Raw genomic sequence first — 13691 nt, forward strand, 5'->3', positions numbered from 1 at the left:
CATATGTGTACATATATTAACACGCCCGTAATATGTTTTGGGGACATACTCTCTGTTGCTGGATGGCTTGTGGCCTGCTGAATTCTTGTCCTCTGTTTTGGGTTTCTTGCTCTCATTGGCTCGGTTATCATCTTCATTCTGGATGAAAAATAAACAAAGCGGCTGCTAGGTTTGAACTTTACTCATCTAATTTCAGTTTCCAGAATAGTCACCCCCAAAGTTTATCCCTGATAAACTTCAGAAAGAAGATAAATGTGAAGTAAAAAAATTCATTTAAACAATGTTCAGTAAATTAGGTTTTAAGGCTCAGAAAAAGTCTCCGATTTTAGGTAAACAGAGCCCAAATATTGAAAAAAATTTCCTAGTCTTTTGGATGGCATCTTTTCAGACTAATGATGTTTTTTGGGGAATGAAATTTTAATTAAAATGATTCACATACCATAAAATTCACTCTTTAAAATTCACTCTTCAAAGCTGTTTCATCATTTTACATTCCCACCAGCACTGTTATGATAATTCCAATTCCTTCATGTCTTCATCAACCCTTGTTACTGTCATATTTTTGATTATAGCCAAGCCTAACGATTTTTGAAAAACTTTTTTTTAAGCTGAAACAAAAGCTATGGGCCCATCTAAATTGCCAATGCTACTTTCCTGGGTGAATCTAAGTTATCTTATTTGATATTTGCTTTGAATACCAGGGCACAAGATTGCAAACATTCTGCCATAACAAAAGACTGTTGTTCCCCTACACAAAATGATTAAAGATGAACATGTGAAAATATGAAAAAAAGGAATCTACATCCTTCATTACCCTTGGCTGGGTCTCCTCTTGGTACCTGCTTTATCTTTAGGAACTACCTGACAATTCTACCAAAGCTACGAATCTCAAAAATCAAGTTTCCTGGTGGTATACATTTTATAAAATCAAAATTTGACTTATAAGTATTGATATAAAAAACTTGGGAGAAATATATGCCAGAGAGATATGAGGTAGGAGAGGAGATATGGGGCACTCTTTTTAGAGGAAAGAGACTTTTTATTACAAGTTATAATATTGTAAAATTTTAAACAAGAGTAAAAAGGACTTTGTATAGTATAAAAATTTGAAAATCTTATCAAAGAACACGTAATACTTGTTAAGCACAAGTTAAGCACAAAAGCACCATTTTTTTTATTCCATAAGAAACCCTTAGTTTCCTAAACAGCAGAGTCTATTATATACAAGCTCTATTTCATGCAATTCTATGACTGAAATCCCGTAACGACATCCAGCAATCTGCGGCTGTGGGCTACAGGGGCCAGCAGCCCTGAACAGCTTACTAGTCAACCAAAGCATCCCTATAGTACAATAACGGAACCTCATTATCAATAGCACTGAAGTAGTAAGCTTCAGTTTTCTAGAAATTCAAATTTTAAAATATATTCAACTTTTGAAGATACAAAAGGCAAAAAAGAGACAGGTATTGTTCTAATTTGTCCAAATATACATCATCATTTGCACATAAAGACTGTGGTTTTAAGAAAAAGAGAGAGGAAAAACCTCTCTTCCACTTCATTTTAGAAAAATGTTGTATTCTTCCTATTCTCCTATGTGAAATTCTCAGTGTCCACTGGGAGTGGGGTTCTGTTCCGAGACCACCTGGTACAGCCATTCTGGTCCCTATCTGGTCATCTGCTCATGCTTTCAGTCTTTTACAATCATATTCACATATATGTATTGGGAAATTACACTATCCTTCAAAATAGATTAAAATTTACTTTCCTCTAAAAACCTCACTACAGCTGAAAAAATCAAGCTGTTCTTTTCAAAGAATCTCCATTTAAATATGTACGTTATTTAGCTCTTTTCATTATGTCTAGTATCCTCCAACATAGACATCTGTGAGTTTTCACATTTCTTGGGCCTAAAAAAGCTGACCTTAGATATATATACCAAGCTTCGTCTCTAAATCCAAATTATCTTGGAAGTATTTAGGGGTGAGAGCTGGCTATGTGCCAGCAGATGTTTTTAAGTTCTGAACTTGCGGATATGGGTGTTCAAAAAGGGAAAAAAGTGGGGAGCAGATATGTACAGTGGATTGGTGAAACTCTTAAGGGCGTGTCAAAATTAGTGAGTCAATTATTGTTTAGCTGGAATTAGTCATTTAAAAGGTGTGACTTGGTCTGGGTATGAGAGAAGCGTTAGGGACAGTGACAACCTGGAGAGTACATACCCCAACTAAAGACATTTCAACCCCAAATTTGAAGAATGCTGCTTGTGAAGGCTAGCTTGCAATCTCTGCTTCACTCTGACCTCTCCACAGGCCAGCACACACTCTGAACATAAGCACTGGCTCATTTCTGACTTGATTAGAAACTATCCTGCTTTACTGAAGGAGACAGGCAGAAACCCGAGGGTTCTCAGGAGAAAGTTTTGTCTGTAGCCTCAGCAAGGTCTTGGGCTTACCCTCTATTTTCCCTCAGAGCTATGACTCAGCTAGTTATTTTTTGGCTGAGATGTCCACTGCATTTCAACAAAACCCTTTACAAACCTTATGTTTCCTCTTGCCTTTGTTGGAAACTTTTTCTGAGGCTTGTTTCTGAGCCTCTCTTGTGTGCTTTTCTGGCACATTTTTCTTTTCCCCCTTGGGTGGCTCTGTTTCTTTGTAAGGCTTTCCTGGTATTCTAGTCAAGAGATTCAGGTCAATCTTCACAATAAGTGGATACCTGTCATCAGGCTCACTAAGGGGTGAAAGAAGTTCCTTCTCTTCCATAGGAGAGAACATACGTTGCCGAAAAAAGCTATCTTCTTCCTCCACTGAGGAGGGCTTAACGGGAGTCCTATTACTCTCAGGGTACTTAGGAGTTTGTGAGGAAGGAGGAAGGCTCTCGCTTTCATCCGAATCTGAGGATGAGGTATCTGTTTCTATGATTTCCCTTGATTTCTGGGAAGATTTACTCGTTGACTTGTATTTCTTTTTCTCTGCTGAAGGTCGAGGGGAAGATTTGGACTCTTTTTTTATGTTGGGTTTCCTTGAGCCTTTGGTGGCTGCTTTGTGTCTGCTGGAAGGCATGCTGGTAGCCATGTCTACGGGGGTTTCACTTTCTATCTTCAAGCCTCCGCGGGGCTCTTCAGCGGCTGCCTTCTCAGCCTTTTTGGGTTGTTTTTTGCCTACAGTTCTCCTCTGTGTTGTGCTGTCACTCTGTGCAGGAGACTTCTGCCTCCCACGCCCACTTTCTGATCCCTTTTGGACGGTTTTGGAATCTCGTCCAGGAGTAGTGGAACTAGTTTCTTTAGCTCCACTTGGATCAGTGTAGCTATTCCCAGTGCCCTGCTCTCGGCCTTCCTTTTTATAGCCTTGAGATGATGGGATGTTACTGTCCACAGAAGAAGCTGGTGACACTTTATGTGGGTTCACTTTATTCAACCAATTATCAAGTTGCCATTTGTTTGTAGGTGGTGGTTCGGGCTGAAAGACAGAGAAATAAGTATGCTTTTTTCAATAGTGGAGCTCCCTCCTTTATAGTCTAGTCTTAGGAAAAGGAAAAACACAATGCCTAATGCCACAAGCACATCTGTTTTTCATAGTTCTGACTGAACCAAAGCAAAGGGCTGGATATTGACTGTTACATCTAATCACTTGAATGAGAAGATCTAATCACTTGAATTAGATCTAATCACTTGAATTTAAATACATGGCCTTTAAATATTAAATATTTCTATCTTCAAAAGCAAAAATTTAAAAGACCACATTTAATTTCAGAAAGTAAACAAATGACATAGGTACCAAGAGAGATTTTAATCACATTTTGTCAGCCTACAGTAAAATTATACTCTTTTTACCCACAATCACTACATAATATGAATTACCATGTTAAGACACAAAAATAAAGCCCCAACAAAATAAATCCAATTATTTTCATGACCTGAAATATGACCTCAAGTAGTTCCTAATCTAGACCAAATGTTTGTGCGAGGAAACCGAAGTATCTAGGTTTCCTCCAGATACCATGTTTCCGTGAAAATAAGACCTAGCCGACCATCAGCTCTAATGAGTTCTTTTGGAGCAAAAATTAATATAAAACTAGGTCTTATTTTAATGTAATATAAGACCGTGTCTAATATAGTATAGTATAATATAATATAATATAATATAATATAATATAATATAATATTGGGTATAATATAATATAATAACCAGGTCTTATGTTAATTTTTGCTCCAAAAGGCGCATTAGAGCTGATGGTCCAGCTAGGTCTCATTTTCGGGGAAACACGGTATACAATTCAATTTCTTTTGGTAAGAATATGTAACCTTCTTTCCGTCACCTTTTGTATTTGAATCAGGTCTCAACTGGCCATGGCCAGGGGTCCTGATGGGGCCTGTGGAAGATGCCCACCTCCCTCTCACCTCAGGAGATGCACTCTGGGATGGCTCGTTTGCCTCACTGTCACTGGAACTACTTTCACTCTCTGAGTCAGATCCAGAGCTGCTTTCAGACCCACTGTGGCTGCTGGAGTCATCCCGTGAGTTTTCTGCCCCTTCACTGTTGTGGTGTGAAGGTTCAGAGTTACTAAAAGAGATAAAACATATAAATGATGAAAAGTTGCTTTTCTTTACAATGACAACAGGAAAAGATCCAATTCTGACAACCAACTTTATTTAAAATGTTTACTATCGTTAAGCTTTACATGCAGTTGTATTAATCCAGAAATTCACTATAAAAGAAATATTTCCGTAAAAAGTTTCCGATATGCTGCTCAGTGTTTACCTTTTAAAAAGTAGCATAAAATTCATATATTTTAAGTGTACAATTCAATGATTTTTATTTAATTTACAGAGTTGTACAACCATCACAATTGATAATATTTACTTTATAAGGTTAATTATTATACCACTACACTGTTATCAGGCTGACCCCACCCCTCCAGAAAAAAATAAAAAGTAAAAGAATGCCTACCTTCCTGGTGTACTCCTTGGCATTGTCTTATCACAATCCTAAAATTAAAGCATGAAAGGAAATCCATGAATGAATAAATAAATAGCACTCTATTTGCTTAATGTGAACAATATCTGAATTCTTAATAGAAAGACTGGCTCCTCTAATGTATGCGTCAATGTTTACTTAACACTTACAACATGATGTTTTAACCTAAATAATAACTAATTGCTAGGATAAGATGAAAAGCTTGGTTAATAGTTCTTCTTGCCAACAATCTCGTGCTTCATGAGTATATTCAGAACCCTGATAAGTATTAAGGAAAGCCAATTTTTTAAAAGTCAAAAGAAAATGGAGCTTTAAAGACAGAGTGGAAAACTACAATATTCCAGTGTTGGAAAGCAAGAAGGAACTTATTTTAAACAACTGGCTCATAAATGTATTACTCCATTACAATTCATATAAAAAACAATGAAAACAAATACTGGATGAGACTGGCGAGATGTAGTAGTAGACACACCTGTTCCCCATCACTGTCTTCACTGCTGCTTAGCTTTAAGTCATCTTTTAACATACTGGAGGGAAAAGGCAGAAAGGATTGTTATTTTTGGAACAGTTTATCATGGCATACCAGAGTATTAAATATCTACTAAGAATTCTAGAAATAATCACTGTGGTAGCCAAAGATTCAATTTGAAAAACAAAGAAAAGAAGCAGTAAGTCTTACTCTGTCTAGTTTGGTTCACATCCAGAGTAAAAATTAAGAAATGAGGAATTTAAAAGCTCAGAAACTCTAACTTTTCCATGAGTAAAATACTCATCTTTCTTTTCTAATTAAACAAAAGCCACCTTCTAGAAACTCTTATACTCAGTTCTGTTATCTCTAATTTTTCTCTGATCGCGTATACACACACTCATTCATTATTAAAACAAATTATCATACTCATATCCAACAGTCCACTAAAGAGACAGAACTCTACAAAGAAGGAAGATAAAATGAAAGCACTGTCCCCAATGCTGCATGAAGAGATTTGCACAACTAGGTAACTATGAAAACTAGAACACGAAGTCGAAGTTCTAGTTCACAAATGCCTTGCTATGAAAGACGAGCACCCGCTACGGAAATAACAATAATGGGTAAGAAATTTGGCAGTACAACAGAAGTGACCATGGAGTTAAAAATAAACTCCAGGTTCCAAATTCTTCTTGATGAAAATTGAAATAAATAAATAAAAATACTATAAGCTGATACCTAAATTTTCTTTAAGGCCATAAAATAAAAATTAAAATCTGAATAATGAACCACAAAACACTCTTTGCCGTTTTACAGGAGAGGAAAAATTAACACAAAGCTTAGTGAGAACTACAACTAGGAAAAGTTTAATTTCCCATTACCAGTAGTAGTTCCATTACTTTTCTTCTTAAAATTTCATGACAGTCTTCAATCAGTGGGAAGGAACTCTTTCACTCCAATAACTACTTACACTTTCCCCTCAAAGCTTAACATGAGTTTCTAAATCTGACCACAAATTCAGAGTATCACACAAAAGATTACCTAGAAACAAAGTAACCAGATGATTATAGAATTAGAAGTGTTTTAAGGCTGGGCCAATTAAATGGGAAAGAAGAGTTTTTCTTTGGACAAGGTCTTAGTGCATCTCTATGACTGATTTCCTGTAAGCAAATGTACTTACTCTGAATTCTCTCAGTCCTTACCATTTAATAATGGTAGCTCAGTGAACCTGTTTACACATGTGAATATGTCAAAGCTTGTACCAGGATGCTCAAGGTCCTGCCTGCTTTTGTTCCTTCAGCAACCAAAGTGACATGCACATATATGGTAGGCTTGCATCAGTCCTTTGCATATGAATAAATATGGTAAATAGGAATATAATTTGAATTCTTCATCAACGAAGGGAACTTCTTGCATTCATATATTTTCATTCTCATTCTGGTCTCCCTATAGTCATCTGAAGAGGCTGAAGTTATTAGTATAGACTGTGGTTATGGCACAGAGCTAGCACTGTGGCCGCAGATTTTTTTTAGAACTTTGTTTTATTCACTAAGATGACTTGTGGTCTCAGGAATTGAGGAGTTCATTTTTTAACCTGGAATGTATTATCATCTATTATTCTATTAAATTTTGATGTATACTCCAGGTTCTACCCATAAAATAAAAGCTGGAAAACTTAAAAGACAGTACAAACTCTGCTGCTTTAACATTCTATATTTAGTGGTTAAATGGAAGGCTTTCTAAGAAGAATCATGTCTTTTTTTATGTCTTCTTTATTAAAAACAAAATTATTAACACACACACACACACACAAATACAAACACACACATCTCTGAGCAATGCAAAAAACCTGTAATCTCAGACCAACATCTATTTTGTAAAGAAAATTTTACTGGAATGCAGCCATAGTCTATGGTCTATGGCTGCTTTCATGTACAATGGCAGAGCTGTGTAGTTGGGACAGGAACCATATGGCCCCTAAAGCCTCAAATAATTTCACTATCAGGCCCTTTCCATGAAATTTTGCCTACCCTGCCTTAAAAGATTAAATACATATTTCTAAGTGTTGTTCTAAATATCCAGACACTACAGGTAGATTTTTAGCAAAAATGACAAACATTAAACTTATTAAGCAATAAACTTACGATTTAGACTGATGTCCATTTGAAGTTTTAGAAGAAGGATTGTATCTTTCTAGAACAAAAAGAATGCAGAAATCAGTAACTGATGTAGGGCTCTTTAGATGGTAAAATATCTATTGATATACCCTCAAGAAAATATAAATCAAAGCAATGAGATATAATTCTTCATTCATCAAATTGTTAACACTTTAAAGTCCAATAATATTAAGTACTGGTAGAAACAGGCACGCTCATATGCTGTTGGTAGAACTATAAACCCATGCAATCATTCTGGAAGGCGATCTGGTAATATTATCTTATCAATACTGTTAAGTGCACATATCCACTGACTTAGCAATTATAACAAGAGAAATTTACCTTATAGGTATACCTGGAGGCACACACACACACACACACACACACACACACACACACACACACAGAGATGGTTTTTATAGCATGGTTTGTAACAGCAAAATCTGGAAACAAATGTCCATCAAGAGGGGAATAGTTAAATAAATTATGGTACTTTCATGCAACATTAACACAATTTTCATGTTAAAAAGAATAACCTAGAGCTTTATACTGAGACAGAAACAGCTCTAAAATAAATTAAGGGAAAAACACAGGTAATAAAGAGCGGGTGCTGCTTATGATTGGCTGCATTTGCCAATAGTTATCTTTGGGGAGAGAGTATGAGAGGAGGGGTGGAAGTCAGGATGAGACATTTTTAAAAGATTTTAAGAGAAAATGTAAACTTTCTGGTCCACAGCTATTTCCTATATATTCACAATGTCAGGTCCCTGTTCCTATAACTACAGCTTTAAGGCAGAAGAAATTGATATACACGTAGTTTGTTAACATTAAAAGGGATATTCCTCTAGTTTCATCTTTAAGATTACCAAAGACAACAAGGATCAAAAAATTCCACGCTTTTATTACCAGCATAAATCTACCTTATATAAGAAGTTACTACTCTCGGCAAAGAGGACATTTGTTTTGTCACAGAGTTATGTGGTGAAGCCCAGGCATTTGCCACAGGTCCTGGCCTTATGACTAACTTTACCACTATTAATTCGCACAGCCATTGGTCTTGGGACCGTACTTGAATTCCCTAAGGCTATCTTCCCCTCAAGCTCTTCTGAGAGGCCGAAAGTGGAGGTAAAAGAGGATTGTGTAGCAGACAGCAGACTGTCTTCCCAGACCAAAAGACCCAGGAAGAATAAATAAATATAGAAATAGGAAGAGAAGAACCACTGTAAGCTACAATGACCTCTTCTTACCTGGAGTTTTACTATCAAGAACCAAGTATCTTCATGAAGGAGAAGGAAAGACAGAATGGCTCTTGGGTTTATGAGGTGCCCACCAAATTGAATTCATGAACTTTGAAATATTGGTTCAAATACTTAATAAAAATAGTTAATTTTGATATCCAATGATCTATAATTCTGCATTCTATGAACATATCAAGATTCAGTTCAACCACTAGTCACCACATAATAAAAATTGGGATAAGACATGCAAAAGAATTATTAAAGCAATATATGACATGACCATGAAAAATGAATGCTCAATAAACAGCTTAAATAGAAAACCAAGAGAAAAAGAAACACTCACTTTGTTCTCCAGGGCCAAAGTTGGACTGTTGAGATTCCTAAGACAAAGGGATATAAAATTACATAGTAACATTAAGTGAAAAAGGTTCATTAGTGAAAAATGCTTCAAATTAAATTACTTAATTCCAGCTAATTCAATGAAAGATTATGTTGAATTCCTAAGAATGCATAAAAGAAAAAACACTGAAAGAATTCAAGTGATCTAATAGTCTACCATTCATTTCTTTTCAGCAGCATCCATGATATCCATATTCTAATTTAGAGCCCTGGAAAAGCAAATTATTTAAACATTCTTGGTCTTAAGAAAATGTTAACAAAATTTTTTTTTTCAGAAAAAGGTAATACCAGAAACTGTATACTAGGGTGAAATTAACTATATAACCTATATAGTCTCAAAATATACCACTTTAATGGACTAAAAACCCTACATGGTATTATTTCATGTGTTTTACTCCCTTCCTCTCTCCCTGCTCCTAATATCTTACAAACAGTTAGCAACATGAAGAGACTGTCATATACTTCTTCATAAGCCCTATACTAGCACAATGTCTGGTTCCCGGGAAGCACCAGTAAAAAGGAAGCCAAAATGTACTGTGAAAAAACGGGTTTCCAAACTCACCTTTCATGATCAGAATAGATGTTTCACATGTGCAAATTGTCCATTTTTCTAGGTTAAGTCTGTGGTACACTATGTAGTACTAAAATTACACAAATATCCCTAAATGCCTTTTTAAAAATAAGCATAATCTTTCTTTAATGACAGAATTATCTGTGAAAGAGAAGTCCAAACAGTATGAAAGCTAAAATATAGTTTTGCTGTTACAAAATGTTGTAAATCTATGGTCAACTGATATTCAATAAGGGTGCCAAGACCATCCAACAAGGAAAGAATAGTCTTTGCAACAAATGGTGCTAGGACAACTGAACAGGCAGATGGAAAAGAATGAAATTGGATACAAAGAAAAAATTAATCAAAATGAATCAAAGACCTAAATGTAAGAGTTAAAACTACAAAACTCTTATTAGACTAAAACTTAGTGCCAAATCTTAATGACCTTGCCTTTGGCAAAGAATTCTTCCATATGACACAAAATGCACAAGACACAAAAGAAACAAACAGATAAATTAGACTTCATCAAAATTAAGAACTTTTGCGGTTCAAAGGATACCATCAAGAAAGTGAAAAGACAGCCCACAGAATGGGGAGAAAATATTTGCAAATCATATATCTGATTAAGAGACTGATATCTATACTATATAATGAGCTCTTAAAAAGACAACCCAATAAAAAAGGGCAAAGGATCTGCATATACATTTCTCCAAGGAAGATACACAAATGGCCAATAAGCACATGAAAGATGTTGTTTGACAAAATTTGTCATGTGGGGAATATAAATCAAACCCATCATGAAGTAGATAACACTTCACACCCACTAGGATGACAAAAATCACAAAGACAGATAAGTGCGGTTAAGGATGTGGAGATATTGGAAGCCTAGTGGGAAAGTAAAATGGTGTAGCTATCTTCTTTGAAAAACATTCTGGCAGTTTCTCAAATGATTAAACGTAGAGTTACCAACAGGAGCAAGTAAAATGAAAACATATGTCCACACCAAAACTTGAACACAAATGTTTACAGCAGCATTATTCACAACAGCCAAAAGCCTGAAGCAACCCACATGTCCATCAGCTGACGGACGTATAAACAAATCGTGAGATATATCCATACAATGAAATATTATTTGGCCATAAAAAGTAATGAAGTTCTGATACAGGCCAACAGGCCACAACTTGGAAGAACCTTGAAAACATTATGCTAAATGAAAGACTCCAGGTGCTAAAGACCACATATGTTATGATTCCATTTACATGAAATGTCCAGAAAAGGGAACTCTGCTAAGACAGAGTAGATTAGTGGCTGTCAGGGGAACAGAAGAAATGAAGGTAACAGCTAAAGAGCAGGGAATTTCTTTTTGAGGTGATGAAAATGTATTAAAACTGACTACAGTGATAGTTGCACGTCTATAAATATATTCAAAACCATTTAATTGTACACTTTAAATGGGTGAATTGCATGGTATGTGAATTATATCTCTATAAGGCTATTTTAAAAACCTATAAATAAGCAGTCGCCAAGAGGTCACTCCTATGAATTGTGGTAAAACATGAAAAGAATACTCCAGTCCCTTGAATTGCTAATTCACCGGATAAGTGACCTAAAAGTTAACAGCCCAAACTGTCAAGTAATTTCTGACTCCTTTTCCTTGCTTCTGACAATAGTCAGCTAGCCGCCAAGTGCTACTGGATCCTGTCTCCAAAACATCTATAATACTAAATACAACACTATCTCCTCTCCATTACACTGCAGAGATTTTAGGTCCTCATCGTTTTTCATCTGCAATAGCCATCTAACGGATCTTCCTGACTCCAGACTCTCTCCTTCACTCAACTACAGCCTCTAGCTAACCTTTCCAAAGCCCAGGTCTTAATATGTGTCATCATTACTCTTGTATTTTCCATAGAGCCTCCAATGGCTCTTTGTTTTTCCCTTTGGTATGACATTCTCTCATATATCTAAGAACTGGAAAAATAGAATGATAAGCAAAAACAAACAATGGGCTTGTCCTCATGGAGCTTAACGCCCACCTGAATAATGTCAATGACTATCTTTGCAGCTACTCATGCAAATAAAGGTAAAATGGCAACTGTGGTTAAGTACAACAAAGGGCGATTACATATACAGTATTATGTAAGAACTTGTAATTGTCTGTCCCTGTGTGTGTGCATGAGAGAGAATGTGAGTATGAATACGAATATGAATCTGGCCAGGAAGATGAGCTAAGGCTTCCCTGAATAAGTACTGCTCAGGTTGAGATTTGAAGGGCCTGCAGGAAGTAAACTGGGAAAGGAAGGGAAAGATCAGTGTACCAGGTAGAAAGAACATAAAGGCCAAAAAGGATAGGAGCACAGCTAGTATAAAGGACTTAAAGGCAGCCTGTGGGAGGAAAAAGTACAGAAGGAAAGAAAAGTGGTGAGAAATGGGACTCAAGACCTGAGAAGGTCGATCACATAGCTTGCCGATTTTACAGACCATATTAAAGATCTGTGTGTGTGTGCAGTTTATTAAGCAGAAGAATTATACAAGGAGAACTGCATATTGTGAAGATCACCCTTGCAATTCAAGAGACCAGCTATGAGAAAGCTAGACTGGTACTAAAGGTATCTACTGAGAGATGACTGCAGTGGTCCAAGCAGATGACCACAGCTTCAACAAACTGGTGTCCAGCTTTTTTTGACCATGCACCCACCATCACTAATAAATGTTTGCATTTGTATCTCCAAAATATGTACAGTTGACTCTTAAACAATACAGGTTTGAACTGCATGGGTTCATTTAATATGTGGACTGAAAACAATCCTTATAAAAGTGCCAATGTATATTTTATGCATTATTATTTAACTAATATGCATATAACCAATATTGAAATTCTAAAGGGGTCAGATAAAGTGAAATAAATAACATTTTAGAGTAATTTTAAAATTATATTTATTAATGGCAACACTTTTCTTACACACAAAAAATAGTGCCTCAAAGGTCTGACACTAAAATTGGCTTATTTTGATGTTTGGTTTCTTTGGATATTACAAAGACATTGCTACACGAATGGAAAAATTGCTATATTTACTAAATCATGATACCAAATTTCAATCCTGTACCTTATTTATGCAAAGGTTTCTATTAAAATTTAGCTAGTAGAGTTCCAGTGTTCACTGATATAAATCAATTTTTCAGGAAAATAAATTAAAAGATTACATTTTAATATTTTTAGCAAATAGGACTGAAACCCATTGAATTTAGAAAATTACATTTCCAACACTAAAGTTTGCACATATGAAGTCATCATAGTTTTTGTCAACAATAAAAAATATATAATGATGACATTATTTTAAAAATGTTTTCCTAGGGGCAGCCGGTTAGCTCAGTTGGTTAGAGCACCAGTTCTTAACAAGGTTGCTGATTCGATTCCCACACGTCCAGTGAGCTGTGCCCTCCACAACCAGATTGAAGACAACAACTTGGAGCTGAGCTGCCCCTGAGCTGCCGGTGGGCGGCCGGATGGCTCAGGTGGTTAGAGTGCGTGCTCTTAACAAGGTTGCCGGTTTGACTCCCGCATGGGATGATGGGCTGCGCCCCCTGCAACTAAGATTGAAAATGGTGACTGGACTTGGAGCTGAGCTGCGCCCTCCACAACCAGACTGAAGGACAACTTGACTTGGAGCTGATGGGCCCTGGAGATACACTGTCCTCCTGTATTCCCCAATAAAATAAAATAAAAAATAAAGTATTAAAAAAAAAAGTAGCTCTTCAAGTATTTATAACTGAAAAAGAATCCAATATCATACACTGAGACTACCAGAAGCACCTATACTTTCACCTATCACAGCCGACTTTGTACGCTGCATGATTTATTGCAGTATTTCATTTCATTTTCTGAATCTTCACATTTTCTGTAAGCTT

General features: G+C 36.1%; 1 protein-coding gene across 3 annotated transcripts in view; it reads right to left on the reverse strand.

Annotated features, from left to right (window-relative positions):
* Positions 1 to 13691, reverse strand: part of AFF4 (ALF transcription elongation factor 4) — a 72277-nt gene that overhangs the window by 17782 nt on the left and 40804 nt on the right. For all 3 annotated transcript variants that reach the window (XM_033097072.1, XM_033097070.1, XM_033097071.1), the window contains 7 exons: positions 9174 to 9210; positions 7581 to 7629; positions 5443 to 5497; positions 4944 to 4981; positions 4394 to 4556; positions 2535 to 3452; positions 50 to 138 (listed from right to left, as the gene is read on the reverse strand). In XM_033097072.1, coding sequence (XP_032952963.1) covers positions 50 to 138; positions 2535 to 3452; positions 4394 to 4556; positions 4944 to 4981; positions 5443 to 5497; positions 7581 to 7629; positions 9174 to 9210 — 1349 coding nt within the window. The remainder of the gene's footprint in view (positions 1 to 49; positions 139 to 2534; positions 3453 to 4393; positions 4557 to 4943; positions 4982 to 5442; positions 5498 to 7580; positions 7630 to 9173; positions 9211 to 13691) is intronic.

The sequence above is a fragment of the Rhinolophus ferrumequinum genome, chromosome 24, assembly GCF_004115265.2.
Source record: "Rhinolophus ferrumequinum isolate MPI-CBG mRhiFer1 chromosome 24, mRhiFer1_v1.p, whole genome shotgun sequence".
NCBI lineage: Eukaryota > Metazoa > Chordata > Mammalia > Chiroptera > Rhinolophidae > Rhinolophus > Rhinolophus ferrumequinum.